A 26,041-nucleotide genomic window follows, 5' to 3' on the forward strand; every position below is an offset into this window, starting at 1 on the left:
TGGTATACAGTGCACTACTCTACAAGGTCCTTATATGTAAATTAAATATGCCAGTTAGGTGTAAGCCAATCTTAGGCCCTCATTATGACATTGGCGGTAAGTCCCGGTTACCGCTATGCCGACTGCTGCCAATACACCGCCGCTGCGGCGGTTTACCGCTACCCATATAATGACACACACTTAGCAATCCGCCACTATACAGACACACACAGAAGTCTGTCATCCCAAAGGTCAGTGATAAACTGGCGGTATCCAAACCCATGCCATTACACCAACAGAACTACGCCCACAGCATTATGACCCACGAATCACCGCAGCAGACATTCAACCGCAGTAAACTATTGGCGGTACATACGGCTGCGCTCAAAATACACACACATACAAAACAACACCACATTGGACAATTTGAATACCACACACCTGACACCCATACACACACCACTATAAACACACACACACATTACCCACAACCCTTTATGACTCAAAACAATTGCCACTAGAGAGAGATACAGCAAGAGCACCCACACAACCACAGCCACAGAACACCATAACCCATACACCATCCACGCACCTCACAGCACACACCCCAATACATCACCCCACACACCCTCACACACGCTCATACACCACTCACTACACCCATGGTACCACAAAGGCACCCCAGGTTCTCAGAGGAGGAGCTAAGGGTCATGGTGGAGGAAATCATCCTGGTAGAGCCACAGCTATTCGGATCACAGGTGCAGCAGACATCCATTACTAGGAAGATGGAGCTATGGCGGAGAATCATGGACAGGGTCAATGCCATGGGACAGCACCCCAGAACAAGGGATGACATCAGGAAGAGGTGGAATGACCTATGGGGGAAGGTGCATTCGGTGCTAGAAAGACACCAGATAGCAGTACAGAGGACTGGCGGTGGACCTCCACCTCCTTCCCCACAACTAACAATATGGGAAGAGCAAGTCTTGGCTTACTGCATCCTGAGGGCCTGGCAGGAGTAGCAGGAGGGCTGGACTCTGGTAAGCCAAATATCTATTAATATCACCCCCCTACCTGCATGACATCACATACCCCCACTCTCACCCTCACTCCCATCACTCCACCACCTCACATACATCCCACCATCACAACCCTCCCCTCCCACTACCAAGCCCTGCATGCAACCCCAATGCATGGACACCCATCACAAACCTGCATGGACACCCATCACCAAAGCATGCACACTTGAAACAATCACCTATCCAACCAAATCACCACTCACACAAGCCTAAGCGGCTAGGGCAATCACAACCATACAGGGCAACACACCTATGCACAAGATGTCACACACTGAAACAATAACACTGCATTTACATCTCCACAGGTCCTCCACCCAAAGTCACCGGAGAGGAGGTGCCAGCAACATTCAGTCCCCCCACAGTAGAGGCCCACAGTGATGACAGCAGCTCTGCATGCCTGGATCAGGATGATCAACCTGGCCCACCAGGGACCTCTGGACAGTTGGTTGCCCAGGCACAGTCCCATACCACCACAGAGCCTCCCTCCTCAGCAAACACCACCACAGTACTCGCCCAGCTGACCCATACCTCTGTCCCCAGGACATGTCAATCAGCAGTGTGTCCACCACTACAGGGACTCCAGGCCACACCACAAACACAGGACAATCAGGGACCTGGGGTCAGTGGCAGTGGGCACACAGTTCAGGGAACAGAGGCACAGGACAACAGGGAAGCTGGGAGGACTGCTGTGTGACAGGGGGAGGACAGGCCTAGAGGACCACGAGGCACTAACCAACATCCTGGGAGCATACTACCATTCCCAGGAGACGATGGGTCAGATACTGGGCAAGTTGCAGGAGACCCAGTGGCTACAGGAGGGACAGTACGTGGGGATCAGGAAGGACCTGAGGGACATCCACACCACCCTGGTCACCATTGCAGGGGTGCTGACAGACATGGCCAACACCATGATGGAGGCAGTGGCACACCAACGGGCCCCTGACACTAGCCACACCGATGAACAGCCCTCCACCTCCGTTGATGCTAGTGGACAAGAGGCCCCGCCACAGGAACAACAGGCCACCAGTACCCCAGCCCCTGCTGAAGGAGAACCACTCCACAAACGGTCCTTGCGATCCAGGCAGAAGCCAGAGAACATTGCCAAGACCCCGCCAGGAAATAAGACTCTCCTGATTGTCACCCTTGTGCCCCACTCTGTCACCCTGTCCACCTTCAACTGCCATTGCTCCACTTCCTATGCCCCCTTGGACAATGCACCTGTGATACAAATAGACTAGAACTCTTACCTGAACTCTCCTCCACCACCCCCAGCCAATAGCAATACCCGATCCACTTATTAGCACAAAACTAAACATCCTTGTAAAAAATACAAGTATTGAGTCTGTCAAGGTATTGAACTATGCATTCATTTAACAATCTGTAGACATTGCAATTCAACTGTACAGTAATGTATACATAGGTATGACCTGTATTTTGCTGCAGTCAATACACCAGGAGCCAGAGTGGGGCACAGATATCTGTAAATAGACATGTCAAAGGGTACAGTAAGTAGCCATAGTAGAGGGACTATCAGCCTGCCAGTGAAAATCAACAATACAAAACTGCAATGGAAGGTGAAGTTACAGTGTCTTACCAGTGTGTCACTGGAAGTACTGTTGTATGATTGATGTTCTATTGTCCACATCCTCATCCTCTGCCTCATCTTCGTTACTGTCCACAGGCTCCACCGCTGCCACACACCCATCTACAGCCTCATCCTCCTGCAGAAAAGGCACCTGGCGACATAAGGCAAGGTTGTGCAACATGCCCCCATGATCTGGCACACCTTCTTGGGTGAGTAGTACAGGGAACCACCTTGTAGATGGAGGCCCCGAAACCTGGCCTTCAGGAGGCTGAATGTTTGCTCTATAATTCTTCTTGTTCACCCAGGTGCCTCATTGTAACGTTCCTATCCCCTTGTCCTGGGATTCCTCACTGGGGTCAGTAGCCATGAGAGGTTGGGGTAGCCAGAGTCATCTGCAAATATTGAGGGATACCTGTTAGCCAGATACTAACCCTTATGGCCAACCCAATACCCATAAACCAATATATACTGGGTGGGGACCATGGGCTCAGCTATTAGCCACACCCAGTGCCTCTGGAGGTGAGCCATCACATATGGGATGCTGCTATTCCTCAGGATAAAGGCATCATGCACAGACCCAGGATACTTTGCATTGACATGGGAGATATACTGGTCCGCCAGGCACCCTATCTGCACATCCATCTAGTGAAAGCTCTTTTGATTTCTGAACACCTGTTCATATCTCCGGGGGGGGGGACAAATGCAATATGTGTACCATCAATTTCCCCAATGATGTTGGGGATATGTCCCATTGCATAGAAGTCAGATTTCACTGTGGCCAAATCCTCAACCTGGGGGAAAACAATGTAGCTGCGCATATGTTACATCATGGCAGACAACACTCTGGTCAGCACTATTGAGAACATTGGCTGAGACATTCCTGCTGCCAAGCCCACTGTCACTTGGAAGGAGCCAGTTGCCAAGAAATGGAGCACAGATAGGACTTGCACAAGAGGGGGGGTCCCAGTGGGGTGACAGATAGCAGAGATCAGGTCTGGCTCCAATTGGGCACACAGCTATTGGATTGTAGCCCTGTCAATTCTGTAAGCGAGGATAATGTGCCTGTACTCCATTGTTGCCAAGTCCACCAGGGGTCCTGTACACGGGGGGATGTCTCCATCTCCTATTCATCCACAGCGGTTGTAATCTAGGGGGCAAAACTGGTCAGTATTCCACATTTCCAGAATGTACAGTGCTTTGCATGTTGTGAGGGAAACAGTATGTTGTTGTCTAGGCCCAAATGGTGCCTATGTGTACTGTGATGCAGTTAGGTGCCATGGCCTACCCCCCCCTTTGAAATGACATCCACCTATCCTGTGTGGATGGACAGGTGGAAATTAGGTAATGCCGTTGACGTTGTGCACCGTTGTGGGAGGCGGTCGAGTACCGCCGTGCAACTCCTCATTGGTTGCCATTGGGCCCTATGGGTTACAGTAGCCAATGGTGATCTACGCCGGAGGTGACGGTACGCACCGTCGCAGACGTGACCACGATTGTCTATCTTTTCTCTCACTTGCTACCTGACCTTCAACAGGAGAGGACCTACACTGCATGTGCTGCTGTGACCTGTCTGGAACCGACCATGGCTCATGTCACTGGGGAAAGGGCCCCTGCCTTCACTGCTGCGGAGTTGGAGAGACTGGTGGATGGGGTCCTACCCCAGTACCGAATGCTGTATGGGCCTCCAGACCAACAGGTGAGTACACAGTGAGTACGATGCATGGGGCGTGAATGCATGGAGTGTTGTATGTGAGGGCCTTGTGTAAGGAGAGGGTGGTTGAAGGGTCCTGGGCAGCATGCTGCATGTATGGTGGGAAATGTATGTGCGTAAGGGGATGGGAGGGATATGGTGGGCCATTAGTGTAACAGGCCGGACGGTAGGACTGATGCCCTTTTTCTATGTGTATTTCCTCTGCAGGTCAGCACCCAACAGAAAAAGGGTAAATGTAGTGTCATTGCCAAGGATGTGTGGACCCTGGAGGTCTACGGCAGGCGAAGCACCCACTGTCGCAAACGGTGAGAGGACCTGAGATGCTGGGCATGGAAGATGGCGGGGGCCCAGCTGGGGATGAGGAAGGGGTGCCCGTGGAACCCTGGCCCCCCTGATGTTCTGCATACTGGCGGTGGCCTAGCCGTAGCTAGAGGAGCGTTTGAGGCCATCACAGCAGCCACAATTGGTTGAGTACAGTTTGCCAATATACTACTTGCACATGGTGGGGTGGTCTCTGGGTGGGGGATGTGGGTCTGTTGGTGCCTCTAGGCCAGGCCGGACATTGCAGGGTAGGTCATGTTGGGCAGGGGCTGATGAACTCCACTTCCAATGAAGCTAGTGGGCATCTACTACTGGGCAGGGTTCTGTGGGTCTCAGGTATGCTGCAATTGGCGTTAGGTATTACTGTCCTTGGCATGGTGACTAGCATTGTGACTGGTAATGCATTGCCTAGTGCATAGGGCTGTTCCCTGTGTGTTGTGTACACCATCGGTGGTGGTGTTGCTGCCATTGCCCAAGTGTATCCTCTGTCTCTTACCCCCCTTTTTGTTTTGTCATCCTGTCCTTATGTGCATTAGCATCATCTGGCAGAGGAGCAGAGGCACCGGCGACGGAGGGAGCAGCATCCCACAGGGCCCATGAGGCCGAATCCACCGACGGTGAGGGCATTAATGGGACAGAGGGCAAGGGGAGCACCATGCCGGGGACAGTTCTGAAAGTGATACCTCCTCCGATGGACGCTCCCTAATGATGGCGGACAGCCTTGTGGCCACCCCAACTACAGGTACAGCCGCCACCCCCGTACCAGCACCGCCTTCCCAGCAGCCCCTCAGCGAGTTCCCTGTGCCAGCTCACCTAGGAGAGTGGGCATCTCCTTCGCCCCAGGCACCTCAGGCCCGGCCCCAATTAGCCCTGCTGCCCTGAGTCAGGAGGCAACTGACCTCCTGCAATTCATCTCTGTTGGGCAGTCAACCATAGTGAATACCATCCAGGGGCTGGCAGGGCATTTGCAACAAACAAATGCATTCCTGGAGGGCATTCACTCTGGCATGGCGCCCCAACATAGATCATTCCAGGCTCTGGCCTCCTCCCTGATGGCAGACATTGTACCTGTCTCTAGTCTCCCCCCTCCAACTTCCTCTGCCCAGTCCCATTCCCCTGAACTCCAACCTATCCCAAGCACACATTCAGACCAGCATGCACTCAAGACAACACACATGAGTGGCTCAGGCAAACACAAGCACCACACATCATCCCACAGGCACTCACACAAACACCATCCAGATGCAGACACACCAACATCCACTGCCTACACTGTGTTCACCTCCTCGTCGCCATCCACCTCCCTCCCACTAGCATCTCCACTCACACCTGCATGCACCACATCCACACCCACTGCCTCCATCACCATCATGGTATCACTTCACGCCCCTCACTTGCAGTCATCACCCCCACATCCATGCACACGTCCCCTGTGCCCTCTCCCACTGCGTCTGTACCCCCCTCCCAAAGTACAGAAACACAAGCACTCGGACACCCAACAGCCATCCACCTCACACCAGCATCCAGCCCATGCACCTGCACCCAAACACAGGAGACAGACACCTCCAACAACCACTCCCTCTTCCTCCACTCCCAAACCTTCACCCTCTTCCCACCCCAGCGTCCCTAAGAATCTTTTCCTCTCCGCAGTTGACCTCTTCCCTACCCCTCCCCCCCACCTTCACGTCAGCCAGGGTGGGCAGAACCCAGGCTAGCACCTCAGCCACCCAGTCCACAGCCACAGTAGTTTCAGTAGCTACTGTAAGTGTGAGAGGCTCCAAGGAAACACTAATCAGCGCTGGCAGTGTGCCTGCACCAGCTGCCAAGGGGAAGGGCAAGGACGTACCACCAGCTTCCAAGGGGAAGGGCAAGGATGTGCCACAAGCTGGCAAGGAGGCACCACCAGCTTACAAGGGGAAGGGCAAGGAGGCACCACCAGCTTTCAAAGGTCAAGGGCAAGGAGGCACCACCAGATGGCAAGGGCAAGGAGGCACCACCAGATCGCAAGGAGGCACCACCAGACATCAAGGGCAAGGGCAAGGGCAAAGCACCTGCCCCTGCAGGCACGAAGGACATGAGGCCTGGTGCTGGGGCTGAATCTGAGCCCCCAACACCCACCATGGCGCTTCAGCCATCTGAGGCTGCAGGGGAAGGGCTGGAACCTCCCCCCACCACTGCCTGCACCGCCACCAGTACCACTGCCAGCAGCAGCAGCCCCAGTGGGAAGCCGTCCGAGGCTGCAGGGGAACGGATGGAGCCTCCCCAACCACCGGCAGCACCTACACCATCACTGCCACCTCTGAGCAGCCGTCGCCGCGGCGGGCAGTGTGTAGTCCTGCCTCCATGGACTGTAGTGCATCCTGACCACTGCAAATTGTGTGGGTCTGACCCCCAGGTGAGTGACTGTGGCCTTGCACTCCTCAAGTGCTGCATCACAGGGCAGAAGCCCCCTCCAGAACCAGTGGCAGAAGGCATCCACTCACCCCCTCTTTGCCAGGACGAAGCACACTGGGTGCAAAGCCCCTTTCAGAACCAGTGGAAGAAGGCATGCACTCACCCCCTCCTTGTCAGGATGAAGCACACTGGGCACAAAGCCCTCTCCAGAACCAGTGGAAGGAGGCATCCACTCACCCCCTCCTTGCCAGGATGAAGCACACTGGGCACAAAGCCCCTTCCAGAACCAGTGGAGAAGCCATCCACTTGAGAGACTGTGGCCTTGCACTCCCCAGGACCAAGCAGTGGGCAAACCACCCACCAGAAAGACTGTAGCTTTGCATTCCCCAGGACCAAGCAGTGGGCAAACCACCCACTAGAGAGACTGTGGCTTTGCAATCCCCAGGACCGAGTATAGGGCATGTTGCCCCCTGAAGGACAAGTGGTGTTGTACCATCTTCCGGCTGAGGGCCCCCCCATTTCCCATCCCCCGGAGGTGCCTGTGTATTTTCGACCTGATGCCCCTGCAGTGTTCTCTACATGTTAATGCAGGAGTAAGATGGGGCCTTGGCCTATATGATGTGGCCCTGTGGCCCACAGACATTATGGACTGGGCAGTGTCCTTCCATTTGTATATATGTAAATACTGATTTGATTTTTGAGGACATATTGCTAGTATATTTTATCTTATTACACTCACTTCAATCACTTCCTTTTGTCCTTGCATTATTCCTGAGTGGTACGGGTGGATGTGTAATATTGTTGCATCTGTTTATGTGTATGCTGTTGGTAGTGGGGGTGGGGGTGGGGGTGTTGCATGTTGTGTGTGTGTGTCACTCTCTTTTTCTTTCCCCCTCCCCTGTGTGCTAGGTGGCAGTACTCACCGTGGTCGTCGTCGCCGGTGTTGGTATTCATGGTGTAGGAGGAGGTAGACCGGCATGGGGAACACCTGCAGTTCGGGTTCCATGGTGGCGTGGTTCTTCCCTGAGTCTCCAGAGGTGAGTCCTTTGACTTCTGAGATCTGTTTCCTCTGTGCTTTTGATGTCGTTGGTACCGCCCTGGGAACGGTGGCGGATAGGCCTCTTGTAATACTGTGAGCAGTACATTGTCTTACACCTGACTGTTGGCGGTTACCACCGTGGTGCTTGTTGCTACTGCCATGGCGGTTGGTGTGTTAAAGTGGCTGTCTGAGTGGGGGGGTTTCCGCTGTGGTCATAATTCCATTTTTTTTTACCGCCGGCTTGTTGGCGGTATTACTGCTGCTTTATCACCGATCAACAGATTTGTAATGAGGGCCTTCTTGTCCTTAGGGGACGGAGCACAAAGGTGTTAGCAGTGGTAAAGTGCACAGCGTACTAAGGCCAAGAAAAATGAATTCAGCAAAAATCGGAGGGGTGAAGACAAACCTTTTGGGGGGGGGTCCGTGCAGAAAGGGCTACGTCCAACAGTACTGATTTTTCTTTACAGATATTTTGAATACTTACTCCAACAAACCCACAAAGGAATATTGCAACTCCTCTAACCCATTGTTCCACTTTTTTATGTAAAGTGTTCTATTACCAATAGACCTAGTCCTTGCTACATAAAACGAACAAATACACAAAAAATCAATAAACAAAGGCACATATCCAAGAAGGAGGGCACTCTTAAATAGTCACTGACTAGGTTGATGAGTGCCCTTTGACTCCATCCTTTTCAATAACTACTGTAGGCTGTTCTCTCCTTTGGAGAATATTGCTTTAGTCAAATCTTTATCAAATAAGTATATTACGCAGCACAAACAATTTTTGAAAGTATGCTCTGTATAGATAAATATTACATGCATACCCACTTTCATTAGTTACATTATAGTCAAAATACTTGTACATGCAAACAAACTCCTTATTGTAAGCAAAATGCAAGCTACATTACCTAACTGCATAGGTCATCCTGTCTGGGCGCAGAGCTCTAAGTATAATCAGTTTCTGAAGAGACGTTTTGTTTTTCCATTCTTGTGGAAACCTTTCATTTTCAGGGCTCTCGGCCTCCACAATTTTTTTCCATCGTTTAGCAGATCCTTCAATATCTCGATCCAAGCCACGGAATTCGTCCATTATAGCAATCGCCTATAAAGCAAAGCATGTTAATCATTAGTTTTTTTTTTCTCAGAATACTTTTTTAGCATATGTTTCTTTATGAAAAGAACAGTTTCATGCAAAGGGAACCCTTATGCATGGTGACAACTGGCTTGAAATTACCTTCGTGATTGTTAAAAGCCATAGCAGTTTCAACTCTCTCTGGCAACCAAACCCCTGGTTGTCCCATCCATCAGCAAATAATGCAGACATCTCCAAGAAAACACCTCACTAGGCCACAGTCAGTTTATAATGGAATCATCATTACACCTGCAGTGTCGCAGCAACTCATTACAAAACATGCTTCAGCATAATACTCAAAACAGCATCATAGTACACCACAAACTCCTGCAACATGCCAAACCAGGTACGCAATTCCTTATCACTATATACACTTCACCACACTACAAATACCCGACTCCCAAAGAATAACACACTATTCCACACAAACACATATCACAGTGGCCTATAATAAAATACCACACCATGGCCCAGGAAACATACACTACAAACTCGCCATGTCAAACTATACAATGCACCACATCATTGCGCAATAATAACCTGTACTCACCACAACAAATCATTGCCGATCAGACATTCCCACACTTCAATGCACTGAAACACATCCTGAATCTGCCATTACTTCAGACTGTGCGACACTGTCTCTTTTCATCAGGTAAAGAACTCAATGTACAAAAAAAAGAATGCAGTAGCAAACCCTGCGATTTTTGAAAACACTGGGTCTGCGGCTGCAAGAGTGTTTGGAAATTTACAAACTATCTTTTGTGAGGCAGAAAATCCTTTCTGATTTGCAAAGGAAGGAGTTATACAATTTTTAACAAATCACAATTAAGAAGGGGCAATGAGGCCCCTCCTCTTCCTATAGTGATCAACAATGACATGTATCCAGGGTTTGTTACTTCACTTTTAGTCGCAATCCATTGATCAGATATCAACACCTCAAAGGGGGAGGTTACTCATTCTCAAAAGGGTAGCTGCCTTTGCTGAACAGGATGGGCAGTCTAGTGATAAATGGTAATGAAGGGAAAATCCAAAAACGTGCATCTTTGGGTTTTCACAAACCTGCCTAAGATTTTTTTCTCATTCAATGTATGCGCCTGACAGTAGTGCAAAAAAAAAGAGCAGTGCACAAATTAGATGAGAACCCCTCCTCCCACCCACCTCAAACTTCTGTAGGGCATAGGGACAGGTATAGGTTAAAAAATAAATCTTCCGCCCACACATTCACCTAACAGCTGTACTTATGACTGCACACTGGTCGCACTGTGGACAGTTTGCCGGCGGAGTGTACATGGAAAAACCACAATTTGCATATAATTCAATCTTTATATATCAGCACATATATGGAAATCTACCCAAATTGTAGCCAAGAGCCTAAGAATTTTTTTTTTTTCTTCTTTTGTCCAGGCTATGAATGCCCGAGGGAGTGTTGGCTCCTCCTGATATGCAGCGGCGGCAACTGCAAATCTCAAGGGGAAGGTTGGGTGGGGGGAGAAACAGGGATGGGGGTGGGATGAGGGAATACAAAATAATTATTTTTTTAAAACGTACCTCTTCTCGTCACCTTCCTCCTCAATCCTCTTCAGGTGTCCCAGAATTCACTGGGACACCAGCACAGGCTCCCCAGTAATCCTGGTTCTGGTTTCATGCTAAAGCTAGCATGAAAGCAGCGTCAGGATTGGTATGAGCAGCTTGGACTACCACTCCGACACAACCCTGGGGTCTGTGCAGTTTCTCCACCTCGGCTGGTCAAAAAAGTCAGGCTGGAGAAAACTAAGTGCTCATCTGTGTTTGGGCAGCCTGAGTCGGCCAGTCAAACACACATGTGCACTTAGGTGCACTCTCTCCTCCTCTTCCTTCCCCCCTCCTGTGGCCCAGCCCGCCCCTCCCTTCACATGCTGCTGGCTGAGCCAGCAGCTTAAAGATAAAACAAGAAAGAAATATAGTTTTATCTTTCAGCTCCTGGCTTAGTCAGGGGGGCGACACTCTTTTGTCATTGTGAAGGAGCTGCCCCTGCAGATATGTAGACTCCTTGGGGCAAGGCAGTGCTTAGTGGCACTTAGGCTGCTGCGTGTTGAGACTAAAGAACATATTGCTTCTGCAGTTGCCAAATACTTACACCCGACCTGGAGTCTCAGAGTCAGAGCGTTGGGGTTGTAGCGGTAGGTTGAATGCTCTTGCCTATGCCGAAGGGATTGTCTGCCATAGACTTCCTGCATCTTTTATGAGCATACCTGCCTAGCTAAGGCATCCTCCCAGAATCGTATTTTGATTCTAGCCCGATGATACATATACTTTTTCTTATTTATTGAGGTTTTTATGATGTAATATTGATGCAGGGTACTATTATGATTGCTGTTCTTAAATTGGACTGAATGAACTTTGAACTTTGTACTGTCTTAATTGTTTTATGCACTTTTATGGTTTCTTTTAGACCGAATAAAGTATTTGATTGACAAATATTTTGCTAATTTGTGTGACTCTTGCCCTCAGAGAGGCATAGCATTTCTACCGGACTACAAAATTGGTAAGATCCTCGTCATTCTACCGTTATAGCCGATTATAAGTAGTATGTATTTTTTGTCAACAACCAGTACTCGTTATACTTCATCCACTAGTTGCAATTTGTGAAGTAAATGGGTTTAAGAATCGGAAACAAGAGCTATTGGTTCTTTAGTTTTGTTTTTACTCTATTTTACGTTACTAAGGAGGATAAAGAAAGCAAACCAGCTGCAAGACAAATCTCATAAAAACTAATGACACGATTACATGTTAAAGTGCCGATAATACAACCCAATCAGGCATGCTGCAAAATCCAATTCTGAACAGCGATGTCATTTCGTACGCCTATTCTCAAAAAGTACCTTAACAGCACTCCAGGACTGAGTAGTTAAAAAGTCCACAGGGCTCCTGTAAGTAGATTCAACTGGGAATCGCAGCAAGAAATCCAATTCGTGCCGTTCTATTTCTTTACTCCTCAACAGAATCTTGACAGGGAAGAAAATTGAAAAAAGGTTATTAGCTTGACCACACAGTCGCTTTTGACATACGGCACTCACTATTTAAAGGCATTATTGTACAGACCTGGGGTGATGTTGGCAAGTGCTAATAATTCTCGCCAATGTATTATACGAAATTCTATAGCTCATAGAAAGAATCTTAACATCTGCCACAGATGTTAATGCTAGTAATGCAGATCTAATGCAGAAGTATTCATCGGGTTCAGCATTATGTGAATTAATAAAAATTGCTCACGGTTTAAGAAACATTAAAGCTTTTAATCTATCGTGATAAAATCAATTTCCCTGGATCCTAAATTTATCTTCAAAAGGTTTGGTGGCACTGTATGGCAGCTGCCAATAGGGACTTTTCAGACCCCATTAAGGCAGAGATTTGTGAAGGCAGGTTTGGCTCAATTGTTCATGCTGGTTTTGTTTGTGCCCTGACCAATATATCATTAGCTGCAGTGCTAATGCACTTAGTCCTAGGGGAATTGACTGCACATTTTAGTGTTTGTGCCATTTCATCTTGCACAGATTACCGTGCTTCTCAACTGGTCTTCTGCTGTGTTTTATTGCACATCATCGTCAGCCAGAAGACAGTGAGCGTTGTTTAGGGGGAACCATTGTGTGTGCTGTACATCTGGCTGGTGTGCATTTTGGTATGTGGAAGATCAGGGTGCGATGCAGATTGTATTCCAACATTGGTCTGTAGAAAACACTCGAAATGTTCAGGTTTGGGATTTCAAAAGAACAGAGTCGATTGTGTTATAAAGATGTAGAGATCAAACAAAATAAACAACTGGAATTTTTAAACCGGTGATGAATTATACAAAATATAGTGATGCCGGTGGCTTCTGCACGGTCTGCATGGATTTTGTCTGTTTAGCATCCATTTTTCAGTGCTATTTATACCAGAACGTGAACCAAATTATCGGGTCATGTAATTAAGTTCATAATTTAGTGCAGAGGGCAGGTAATATATATAGCATATTGTTTTTGCTGAACTTTTCCGGGTGTGGAAATGTTCGTGCACCATTGCACTTGTGAGATCTATAAATGCCTGTTAGGAATGCGCTTGACTGCTTTGTTTCACATGAAAGTATGGGGCCATTTCATGTGTTGGGTTTCTTTGTTAGAGATGGGCGAGCCAAGCAAGAGCTCGCCCATTTCCAACAGGAGAGGCGAGCTAAGTGTCGCCGAGGTAAGAGCAGAGAAAAGTGTCTGGTCTGACGCTATTATGTACGTCTGTTGAATGATTTATGTGCGAACTATTTTCATGGCTCAGTGTTTGCCACTGAAATCATGCAACAAACATGTAAAAGTATGAAAAAGTCTTGTAAAAAAATAAATAAACAAATGTATTTCTTTAGCATGCAGAAGCGTTTTACCTTAGTACATCGGATTAGCCCATATTTATACTTTTTTAGCGCCGCATTTGCGCCGCTTTCTGACGCAAAAGCGACGCAAACTTACAAAATACAATTGAATTTGTAAGTTTGCACTGCTTTTCCGCCAAAAAATGACGCAAATTCGACGCTAAAAAAAGTATAAATATGGGCCTAAATCTCTGCATTGAGAAGCATATATTAAAAGTGATCGTTTTTCTACACAAATTTAGAATCATTCAAGTCCACTCTTCCCCCGCCCTGATGACAATGCCCTTAGGGGCATATTTATACTCTGTTTGCGCCGGAATTGCGTCTTTTTTTTTACGCAATTCCGACGCAAAACTAACTCCATATTTATACTTTGGCGTTAGACGCGTCTAGCGCCAAAGTCCATGGAGTTTGCGTCATTTTTTAGCGTGGACACCTACTTTGCGTTAATGATATGCAAGGTAGGCGTTCCCGTCTAAAAAATTGACTCCGAGGCATGTGCGCCGTATTTATACTCCCGGGCAAAAATCACGCCCGGGAGTGGGTGGGTCAAAAAAAATGACGTCCGGCCGCTTTTGCGCCGTTTTTTAGCGCCTGGTCAGGGCAGGCGTTAAGGGACCTGTGGGCTCGGAAGGAGCCCAGAGGTGCCCTCCCAAGCCCCCAGGGACACCCCCTGTCACCCTTGCCCACCCCAGAAGGACACCCAAGGCTGGAGGGACCCATCCCAGGGACATTAAGGTAAGTTCAGGTAAGTTTTTATTTTTATTTTTTTGTGGCATGGGGGGGCCTGATTTGTGCCCCCCTACATGCCACTATGCCCAATGGCCATGCCCAGGGGACATAAGTCCCCTGGGCATGGCCATTGGGCAAGGGGGCAGGACTCCTGTCTTTGCTAAGACAGGAGTCATTTCAATGGGGGTTGGGAGTCGAAAAAAATTGCGCAAATCGGGTTGAGGTGAAAAATTTGCCTCAGCCTGACTTGCCCCATTTTTTGGCGCCCAAGCTCCATATCCCCCGACGCCGGCGCTGCCTGGTGTACGTCGTTTTTTTTCACGCACACCAGGCAGCGCCGGCGGCTAACGCCGGCTAACGTCATTGAATAAATATGGCGCCCGCATGGTGCTTCAGAATGGCGTTAGCCGGCGCTAATTTTTTTGACGCAAAACTGCGTTAGCGCAGTTTTTCGTCAAAAAGTATAAATATGGCCCTAAGTGAATTAAGAGGCAAGCTAGTGTGTGTCCTATCTGTGGTTTAGAGTCTTATTAAACATATTGCAACACTGCCTATTTCATTACACATAAAGGCCCATATACCTTTATAGCGCCACATTTGCGTCATTTTTGACGCAAAAGCGGCGCAAACTTGCAAAATACAATTGTATTTTGTAAGTTTGCGCCATTTTTGCATCAAATAGCAGCGCAAAGGCGGCGGTAAAAAAGTATAAATATGGGCCAAAATGTTTTTAAATAGGGCACATTTTGAAGTCACATATTTGAAGGTGCTCTCATATGTGATAATGAAGAAAGGGGAAGCTCTGTGGAATAAAGCATATGCCTTGGACCACACAATTTATTGAAACTGGGATTGATCGAAGGCGTTCTGTTTTCACAAACAGTTCAACCATCCCAGGGTATCACTTACTCGCGCTTGGTTTGTGTCTAATACTTGGTCCATGAGGCTAGAGAGGGTGGGTGGAAGGCAGACGCCAGGTGAAAAGCTGGGCGTTTTTTCGGCTCGAGGATCTATGACTTCGAGCTGAGTCAGAATAATGCGTGCATTGGGCTCGAGATCACTAGTTTTGGCAGAACTTCTGCACTTAAAAAAGTTTAAGCTAAATCTTCCTTCCTTTGCTAGGAGATGGCAGAAAGGGAAATTGGCATGCCAAAAACCCTGCATTCTATGAGATATTTCGATCGGCACCTATTATTTGTTGCCTACAAATAAAAATAAAAAAACACCATAAGGATTTACATTTGGGATATAAACAAATCTCGATCCAGTTAGTAGGCCAAAGACTGGGGCTCCAGAGCTCTTCATTCTGTGGTGAAACAGTGTAAATGAACTGTTGTATTTTCCATGCAACCAGCAAGTATTATGTTGTACCTCACAACTAAAACAAACAACATTTTAATTATTAACCGAAGGTTTAGCCCATAATAATTTCAATCTCCACAAATCCCTATATTGTTTACATACCATACAATTTTCTTTTTCTTTTTACATTTAAAAATTTAAATTTGACATCCTTTTTTCTGTCATTTTTCATTTGAAGGGTAACATTGCTTTGTTATAGGGCATACAATCCAGTTTTTACGAGGTCATGTTCTGACAGGATGTGCCACTGCGGAAAAGTGTTATTTTGACCGCAATGTCAGTGTTCAAGTATTGGAGGCAGAGAGGCTCAGATATGGTAGTCACTCTCTAAAATCTATAGTGTTGGCCTAAGGGAGATGAACATGTGCTGTGCCGTCGGGTGGTGCACAGGCAACCCAAAAGAAGCAGACCTAGTGGGAATCATCCAAGAACAGCAGCCACAGAGAACATGTGATGGTGGTGTCTGGAATCTGACAGTCTACGAGTCGATGAGCTAAAGGTCAAATACCATTGGTGCATCTTTGCATTTTGCAAGTTAGCCCAAGCAGAAAACCGAACTCAAAGAAGAAACCTGGAAAGTTTAAAAGGATCTTAAAATACACTTTTTAATGTTCTGATCATGTCTACTTCCTCAAAGACCTTACATATTCTCCAGCAGTGACTGAAAGTACTCCAGCCTCCAATTACTTCAAGATAAATCTGTATTTCCTCCACTGTCATTCAGGCAAAATGTAGTATGCTTTTCCATGAAATGTAAGACTTGCAGGCTCTCTGTTCGAAGCTGAAACTGAGGCTGTCTATCCATCCTTGCCATTATAACTTGGGGCATTTTCACACAAACACACACTGCAAGTAGGCCATGCCATAACATTTCTTAAGTATGTACCATTCAGTAAAGAAGTGTAGAAAGGTGGTGGAATCTGAAGAATCCATGTGTGGGATAATATGTTATGCTATGTGTATTTGTAAAGTGCACTATCACCGTGAGGATGTCCTGGTGCTAAGCAGGTGTGTGTGCCTAGCCCTGCCCATGGTAGGCCAGTTAACTGAAAAGCCAGGTCTTCAGCTTCTTGTGGAATTCAAGAGGAGAAGAGGTGGCTCTGATGTGGAGTAGGAGGTCATTCCACATTTTAGGAGCAATGTAACGGAAAACCTGTACTCCTGAACTGTTTCTGTGTATGTGTGGGATGTGTGTGGATAGGAGTCCTGTGGATCAGAGGTGTCTGGGTGGTTGGCTGCTGGAGATGCAGATGTTCAGGTAGGCGGGCCTGATTTGTGTAGTGCCTTGAGTGTGTAAGGATTTTAAATTGAGCATGCTTGTGTATTGGGAGACAGTGCAGTTCAATAAGGTGTGGTGTCATGTGAGTTCTGTGTAAGAAGTTTGGCAGTTGATAGCCAGCTTTAGGTTTGGTTATAATAGCGGGTCAAGAGAGACAGAGATATTCACTGGCCATAAAATGGTATAACTGATGGTTTGAAATGAAGAATTGCAAGCTTATCATTGAGCTAAGGCAGATCTGTGGAGCCTCCACTGGCAGCGGAAACAAACTGTGACAATTGATCCTTGCAGTTGTAGATTGAGGTGTTTTTACGATGTGCTCCATGTAGGTAATGCATATTAGTGTGACATGTTTTTTCTCAACTTCCTTATGGCAAAAATCAAATACGAAAGTAAAACAGCAAAATTTAAAGTGAGATTAATATTTGCATATTGGATATTAAAGGGATATTTAAAATCATCCTGCCATTAAATTCAACTCCTCTGTTCACCATGCTACACATGTGGAGCGAAATATGCTACTTTTCTTAGAAGCGTAATAAAAAATCACAAATTTGCTTCTGCATAATTGCACACAGTTTTAGAAAAATTACATGAAATTACGCATAATTATGTGAATGCAAATTTGTCATTTAGTGCTTTATTTTAATACAAAATGCATCACTGCATCAAAAATTGATATGTGAAAAACAATTGCAGTGAGAAACAGCCGCTCACCTCTGTTCGTGTTGCTCCTGTTCTATAATTTTGCCTTGAATGGAGGCGTAATTACAAACATGGTGTAATTTCTGGAACTCTGTGCAACAAGCATAATGCAAAATTCCTATAACTGTGCGCACCACACTGGTGTGATCTAAATTTCACTTGGGCTGAGTTTTTTTCATTGGATTTTTGTTGCCCATAATGCTCTTTTCTGTGTATTTGTGTGTGCTGTCTTCTATCCTTATGTTCAAGTATTTGATAGATTATGATAAATGTTATCATAGTGCCCCAAACAATCCTTAATTTACAATTTGTGCGTGTCATTTTGTGGTGAAAACTACTAAAAGTCATATCAAAAGCCTTATTCTCCTGTGCAACTTATGATGTGTGGTTAAATGCTTTTGGGCCTACTCAAAAACTGATTTTTGTAGTACATTTAGTAGTTCTACAATAGCACTAAGTATTACAAAATGCAATTCATAAACCTAGTTGCAAAGGTTATGCCTCTGCTTCCCCTATAATTTACTGTGCAGAGATCGCCACCCTGACTGTCCCTGTACTTGTAAATATACATTTTAGTAGTATATGTAGGAGGGCCAGAGGGGAGTTGCTAAAATGGGGAATACTCACTTCTAAAGGGAAGAGTTTAATGGATGAGTAAGGAAAGATTAATGAAGGGTCAGAGAGGGCTTAGGAAGGAATGTGCACTGACCCACAAAAGAGTAAGCCCATTCCTATAAACAAACTGAACTTCTTAGGTTACTACAGCCAAGAAGGACCCACAATAGTTGTAACTGTACTCCAGCTCAAACCTGGAGTATGTCCAGGCCACTCACTGATACAACACCCTCCCATAGAAAATAATGAACGTAGGGACATAACAGAAAACCCCATAGGAAGTAATGTTATATTAAATGTAATTAGATTATCATAGCTAAAAATAAAAATAATTGAAATTTAATGCTAAAAAAAAGTATCTAACATAAAACATTTTTTAGTTTATTTCAACATATTTTGAATGTAACATTAATTTTTATTAAACTGCAATTGAATTGCTTTTAATTAACTCTATACATCCCTTTTAATAAATATACACAAAAGAATATATTTTTCACTTTAGATGTTTTTTTCCAATTTAACCCTCAGAAAAATAACTTTAATTTAATTTCTTCAGAGTAATTACAGTTTAAGTGTAAATTAATAATGCTGCAGCTTTTTTTTATTTTGTTCTACATTTGAAAAAGTATGTAAAATTTGTTTACTATATGTTTAACAAACATATTTGAAATATTTTTTTAAAGTTTAGTAAACTTTTACTTTATCCTATACTATACCATTGGGAGATGATCTACACATGGAGATCTGACTGCGAGCCTAACAGGGGAAGGTGCACAGCTATCAATGGTACAGCTGATGTAGTAGCACAAGGGCATGTATTGAGTGGTGTGGGGGGGGGGCATTCTGTTGTGCACCAGCTGAAGGTCACTTATCGGATAATTCAGTGTTTTGTCGGTCTCAGCTATGCACAGCTTTAGCTGTCACTCGGAAGACCTATCATTTGAAAACATTGCGTATACAGAATGGGCTTTGGGTCTTTCCCTTGCTCATTATTGGATGGCTATATGGTTTATCTTACTTCCTCACTCCTGATTTGTTGGCTTTGCTTCCTATTCTTGTGAATGTCCCTCTCAGGATTTACATCTGACAGCATTTTTATTAGTTCAAGTATCCATCCGCTGCTGACATCAACGACTGCATTTAAAGTGAAGTATTAGGTTGTCTCCCCCTCTCTTATTACCTGATGCCTCTATTTTCACCCCCACTTATTTTTCAACCCTCACCTAGTGACCTTTTGCCCCACCCAATTCAATTACATTTTATTTTTTATGATACAGAAGTCCAATGGAGGTCCACATAAAACATAGTATAGATGCAAGAGAGAGACCACACAATAAGTGATCTAAAAACTTTCCAAACAATTTATGTAGCCCAAGTCTTACAAAATGATTTAACAAATATAATTAATACAATTTAAAAAAAACACTTAAAAAGTTAGAAATTCCAGAGCACAACAATTCATTTGGAGGGGCATAAAAAGCCTGCAATAGTTTTGATACAGTAAGTAAGGAAAGTTGAAGGCAGATTGGGTGTAACCATCTACAAAGGTATGACAGCAAGACCAGGCAAATAAAAAGACCATGGCATGGTTCAACTCTTGGAAGCCATTTTGACAAAAACTACAAATTGCGGAGATCCATACCATCTTGCCCATAATACATTTTGTGGAGGTAACCCCTGCTGTAACAGGAGCCAGAACCATCTAATCGCATGTGGTAGAATCCAAATAAGAAAGGGTTGCATTTACTTCAATAGTACAGAATCTATTGCAGATTGGAGACCCTGCCTGTGTGCACAGGCCTTTCGATTCAAGCAAAGGCTTGCAGACCAAGTTGCCTGTCTAAGAGGGGTTTTAGCTCAAACGAGGAAAGTGTAAAAATAGAATCAGGATCTAAATGTAGCAAGTCTAGGGCATATGCGAAATTCCTACCAATAGTATATTTTGCCCTATTGCCAGCCAAGATTTCTTTCTTTGACAGAGACCTCAAAGAATTGTCACCACTGTTCTCCAAACTAACCACCCAGCGTACAATCCCGGCCAGTCCTTGCACAAATGTGCTTCTTAGACACATCTCTAGCCTTAAAATTGCTGCTGAGGAAGACGAGCTAACAGATGTTAATTTTCTAAGGACGTGGCTCTCCAGCTTATCTAAAAAAAAAAAAAAACATTTTGAGACTCCTACTTGCTCCAAACCATAGAGTAAAGAGGGTGGTATCTTTACCCCATATACCTCAAAGAGGTGTTTAAAATGTCTCCTGCCTGTTGCCCTATCGAGGGCATTCAGGCTACTAGCTTGAGATAGCGCCTTGCTTAAATTATGTTCTATGTGCGCCCTGTCACTGAGGTTCCCACAAACTATTTTCCCTAAAACAAAGGTACCCCACCCCACCCCGTCCCATTGCTAATGTTAGTATCTGCTATGCTATTGGTAGCGGCCATCTTAAAATGGTCTTTTCATCATTTGAAGGTGGCTGCTCATGTGTGTGCAAGTGAAGGTGTGTGCAATTGGTGTCTACCTTTTTTTTGATTTAGCAAATACCATGTAAAAAGGTCCTCACTGTCAAGGTGTGAACATTCTCAATGTCTATTTAAGCAACAAAAAAGCCTCAGAAAAGAAGCCTGAGACTTGGCTGCTCTGTGTGAGGGGGTGGAGAAGGTAGTGGACTAAAGGAGCACAATCTCAGAGAGTGAGAAAGGCACCAGGCAGGCAAGGGAACAACCAGATCATAGATGACTCACTAAAATAATAGCTAGAAAAAGAAAGCTTGATCCAGTGAGCCTTTTCTGTTCACATCTACACTTTCCACTTATCTAAACCAATCTATAATTACCTATCTATCTACCTATTTCTATACACCTATCTTTGTATATCTGTCTGTCTAGCTTTCTATTACTATTTCTATAAACCCATCTAGCCAGACTACATATCTTACTGAACATATCTGTGTCCATTTCCTTAAGCATATTCATCAGTATGCACCTGTTATCTTTGCATATATATATATATAACTAACTGTTCCTGTCTATAGATCTATCAATATCCTCTGCCTGTACATATATATCAATACCTATCACACTCTACCTATGTGTATCTATCTATACCAAACTATTCATATCTGTACCTAGCTATGGAGACCTATCTAGCTCTAGCAATCTATCTCTCTATAACTATTTATCCATCTCTTTATACGTATCCGTCTATATCTATCCGTCTCCATTCTACCTACCTAAATCTAGCTCTATACAGCGATCTAGATCTTCATCTACCTATATCTTTCTATATATAGCTCTCCATCTAGCTATATCTATCACTATCGTTCCATCTATCTCACTCTATCTATCTATCTATCTATCTATCTATCTATCTATCTATCTATCTATCTATCTATCTATCTCCACTTTTCCCATTTATACCCTCTCTGTCTTTCCCCTCTTTTACATTTGGCCCTCTCTTTACCTATTTAACTCGGACACTTTGGCGGTCATTCTGACTTTGGCGGGCGGCGGAGGCCGCCCGCCAAAGTCCCGCCGTCAGAATACCGCTGCGCGGTCAGAAGACCGCCGCGGTAATTCTGAGTTTCCCGCTGGGCTGGCAGGCGACCGCCAGAAGGCCGCCCGCCAGCTCAGCGGGAAACCCCCTTCCATGAGGATGCCGGCTCTGAATGGAGCCGGCGGAGTGGAAGGGGTGCGACGGGTGCAGTTGCACCCGTCGCGATTTTCAGTGTCTGCTTGGCAGACACTGAAAATCTTGGTGGGGCCCTGTTAGGGGGCTCCTGCAGTGCCCATGCCATCGGCATGGGCACTGCAGGGGCCCCCAGGGGCCCCACGACACCCGTTACCGCCAGCCAGGTTCTGGCGGTCAAAACCGCCAGAACCAGGCTGGCGGTAAGGGAGTCGGAATCCCCATGGCGGCGCTGCCTGCAGCGCCGCCATGGAGGATTCCCTTGGGCAGCGGGAAACCGGCGGGAGACCGCCGGTTTCCCGTTTCTGACCGCGGTTGTACCGCCGCGGTCAGAATGCCCATGGATGCACCGCCAGCCTGTTGGCGGTGCATCCGCGGTCCCCGGCCCTGGCGGTAGTCTACCGCCAGGGTCGGAATGACCCCCTTTGTCCCTTTCTATCTCTTGCAATTTCTCTATCATTCTTATCCTCTCACTGACACTCTCCCTCTCTGTTTCTTTTCCTCTTGTGTCTCTCTCTCCCTCTATGTTCCTCCGTCTCTCTTTCTGCTCATTATAGTTTCCTTTTTGTTTCTCTTTGCCACGCTCAAACCTCCTTCTTCTTCTATTTCTCTTAATCTAAGTGCTTTAAATCTCATCTAAGTATATTAAATTACTATTAAGCTCAGGTACTCTGGGATAACCCTATCCCACAGTCTCAGCAATTATCATCACATAGCTGTGCAATCTGGCCAATGCTTTGATGATGCAATATAAGGAAGTTTGTCCAGGAATATAGGTTATGGTGGAATTTCGGAAGCACCTCACTCTGACAGAATGGGCAGCTAGGCACTGGTGTCACTGTCAGCAGTTTGGTAGCTTTGCTCCTAGTGGGATTGACTAAAGTGAAATTTAGTGCTGATGTTACTGCCAGGAAGAGAATCTTTGTTTTTAGTGCAGCTTTGTATACACATCCATCTCAGAGGTGGTATCTCTCATTGGAGATTGGCAGCTCAGCGCTGGCATCACTTTCAGGGGATGGAAAGTATGTTGATGATGGCATTATAAGGGGAAGGAACTGTCTGTTCTGGTATCACTCTCAGGTGATGGAAACTTGGTTCTGGGGCAAGTGTGAATGGATTGGTATCTCTGATGGTATCATTTTGAGGTTATGGGAAGCGCAATATGGGTGCCACCGAAAGATGAGAAACTTGGTGCTAGTGACTTGGATGAGGGAAATGCGGCCCTGATGTCTGTATGAGTAGATGGGAAGGTTGGGCAAGTGGTATTACAAAACTATTCACTATTAACCCCTTTGGTGCTCCTGATGTAACGGTTCCATTGTGAGCTTTGGTGGGCGTGTGCTGAGGACGGAACCATTCTGTCCTTGCACCCGTCCACGGGGGAAGCACTGACGTCTAGTGCTCCCCTTTGGGCAGCCCACTTTCACCCCCGAAGGGATGGGAGTGGAAGGGCTTCCGCTGCCACTCCCCCCTCTTCAGCGTGCTTGTGGCGCACCAACATCATCACATGCAGCCGTGACACGCTGGAAGCCATTTGTGCTTCCAGTGCAGTCAAAAAAGGAAATCCTTTCGCTAAGTCATTCTTCAGAGGGGGAGAGTTTTTTAGTTTTACAGATGCAGGGGGAAAGGACTTAGCCCTGGACCTGTAAGGAGTGGATTCCTGCTCCATGATCACGGGTAGTACCTTGATCATGGAGCAGAGATCCACATCATTGAGCCACAAGGGATTTCCTACAGGGTTTTTGGGGTGCGACCCCCCAGTCCGATCAGACCACTGATGGGGTTGAAACCCACCAGAAGCCAGGGGAATTTTATTCATGATTTATTATGTAGGGAGCGACCCCTCAGGCATTAGTCACTCCACGAAGGCATAATGTATCCATGTTTTGGCCCCGGGGGGCTGATTCAGCCATTTTTAGGTCGATCAGCCCCCCGGCTGGAGTTGAAATCCAAAAGAGCCAGGAAATTTGTATTTATAATTTATTATGTAGGGAGCGACCCCTAGGGCAAGGGTAATTTTGTATGTATTCCACCCCTCCCAGAGGGTAAATCAGCTGCTTTTAGACCTATCTGCGATCTGGGGGATGGTGGATTCTAAAGTCCACTATACACCAGGATTACATTTTTGTATGTTGGGGAGTGGCTCCTTGGACAACGGTTGCTTCCCTTTATTGGGGAATTTTTTTGCCCATTTTCTGCCCCCCATGGGCAGATTGGCCATTTTCTTTGTTTCATCTGCCCCCTGAAAGCCAGCTGACACTATTTATATGTTGGGGAGCAGCCCCTTTGCTCCCCATGTATTTTGCCCGTTTCTGCTCTCTTGGGGGCAGATTGGCCATTTGTTAGCGAGGCAGAAAACCACTAAACCAAGGAAAGTTTGTGTGTGTGAACTGGAGTTTGGCTGAGGGCATGCATGTGTGGGCTAGCGCTTGGCTGGCGGTGTGCACAGACTGGTGCTGAATGCGAACTGATGTTTGGCTGACAATATGTGGCTGGCTTTTGAATAGTGATAGGCAAAATTTGTATTTTTTTTATTGTTTTATATTGTTAACAGTTCTATTTCTTGTTATCATTTGTAATTGTAATGTTTTATTTCTCCTTTTTTTTCCAGTGCAGAGCCTTTATTTTCCTTTGCTGCGACTCCTGCTTGTGGTTTCGGCACTGGTTGATTAGGAGTTGCATGTGTTTGTTAAGAATTTTTTTTTTGCATTGTGTACTCCAAATGAGTATCACTGCCCTGCATGAATGCGTTTTGTGTAAGTGCTGTACTAATAGCAGCATATTTAGTTTATGTTTGATTGTGTGTGAAATTATCCGTGGGATTGTGCTCAATGTGTATTGTGATGTCCTTTGTATAATTTTCTTTTGTTTTACCTTTCTAGTCGGATATCGTTGGTGCTGGCTGTGTCTGTGCAAAGTAGGTGCTGGCGAGTCTAGCTGTCTTTGACAAGTGAGTGGTATTGTTTTTCAGTATATATGTCTTTGTGAGAAAGCCACACTTTGTTTATTACTTATTTTACATAGTGTTGGTTGTTGTTGACTTATTTGTCAAGTTACTTTTATTTGTAAGGGTTATGGCTAGCCGCAAGATGACTCCTCAGCAGGTTGTTGGTATGCATTTTGAATCTTCCTCTAACTATGATTATGAGTCTGACTCAGCATCTGAGAGAGAGGAGGAAGTGCAATATTCTGGCAGTGAATTTTCTGTCCGAGAGGATTCATCTGATGATGAAGCTGCTCTTAGTGGGAGGAAGTGCCTTTTTTCAGAGGAGGACACTGATGTGCTGATGCAAGAGGCATCTGAATTGCTTCCAGGGGCCGCAAGACCTCCCACAGGAAGAGCTGAGGGTTGCCTCAAACATGGTGCAGCCGACACTGCCTGCCTTTACTGATGTCGCAGGGTGTAGAGTGAATACTGAAAAAGTTTTGCCTATAAATTTCTTTCACTTCACAAGATCACCCTGATTGTGACTGTCTTTTTAAGATCCGGCCTGTCTTTAGTCGCTTTATAGATTGTTTTTCAGAGATCAATGTTCCAGAGAAAGAAATGATTGTTCGCAAGTCTTTGGTCCTGTTCAAGGGCCGTTTGTTTTTTAGGCAGTACATTCCTAGAAAGAGGTCATGTCAAGTGGAATTAAAATGTATATGCTGTCTGAGAGTAGGACTGGATATGTCTACAATTTCAGGGTGTACACTGGTAGGGCTTCCAGTATTGATCCTCCTGGTTGTACGTCCACTTTCGGAGTTAGTGAGAAGATTGTGTGGGAACTTGGTAGAGGACATTTTAACAAAGTTCATCATTTACATGTAGCTAACTTCTACACTGGTGTACACTTGTTCAGGTATTTGGTCAAAGTGGACACTGTTGCTTGTGGCACAATCCGCTCTAACCATAAAGGTTACCTAAGAGAGCTTGTTTGTAAAAAAAAAACTTGAGGGGGACAGTGCATTGCTTTGCGTAGTGATGAACTTCTAGCTATGAAATTTCCTGACATTAAATATGTCTACATGCTGACTACCATTCATGATGAAAGTACTTCACCT

At 45.8% G+C, this 26,041-nt stretch overlaps 1 protein-coding gene across 1 annotated transcript in view; it reads right to left on the reverse strand.

The window, feature by feature from the left end:
• DNAH11 (dynein axonemal heavy chain 11) overlaps positions 1-26,041 on the reverse strand; it is a 2,866,633-nt gene that overhangs the window by 290,629 nt on the left and 2,549,963 nt on the right. Inside the window, exons 70-71 of the mRNA XM_069211469.1 lie at positions 12,108-12,230; positions 9,020-9,213 (exon numbers count right to left, since the gene is read on the reverse strand). Coding sequence (XP_069067570.1) covers positions 9,020-9,213; positions 12,108-12,230 — 317 coding nt within the window. The remainder of the gene's footprint in view (positions 1-9,019; positions 9,214-12,107; positions 12,231-26,041) is intronic.

Source organism: Pleurodeles waltl, chromosome 10 (genome assembly GCF_031143425.1).
Source record: "Pleurodeles waltl isolate 20211129_DDA chromosome 10, aPleWal1.hap1.20221129, whole genome shotgun sequence".
In the NCBI taxonomy this organism is placed as follows: domain Eukaryota; kingdom Metazoa; phylum Chordata; class Amphibia; order Caudata; family Salamandridae; genus Pleurodeles; species Pleurodeles waltl.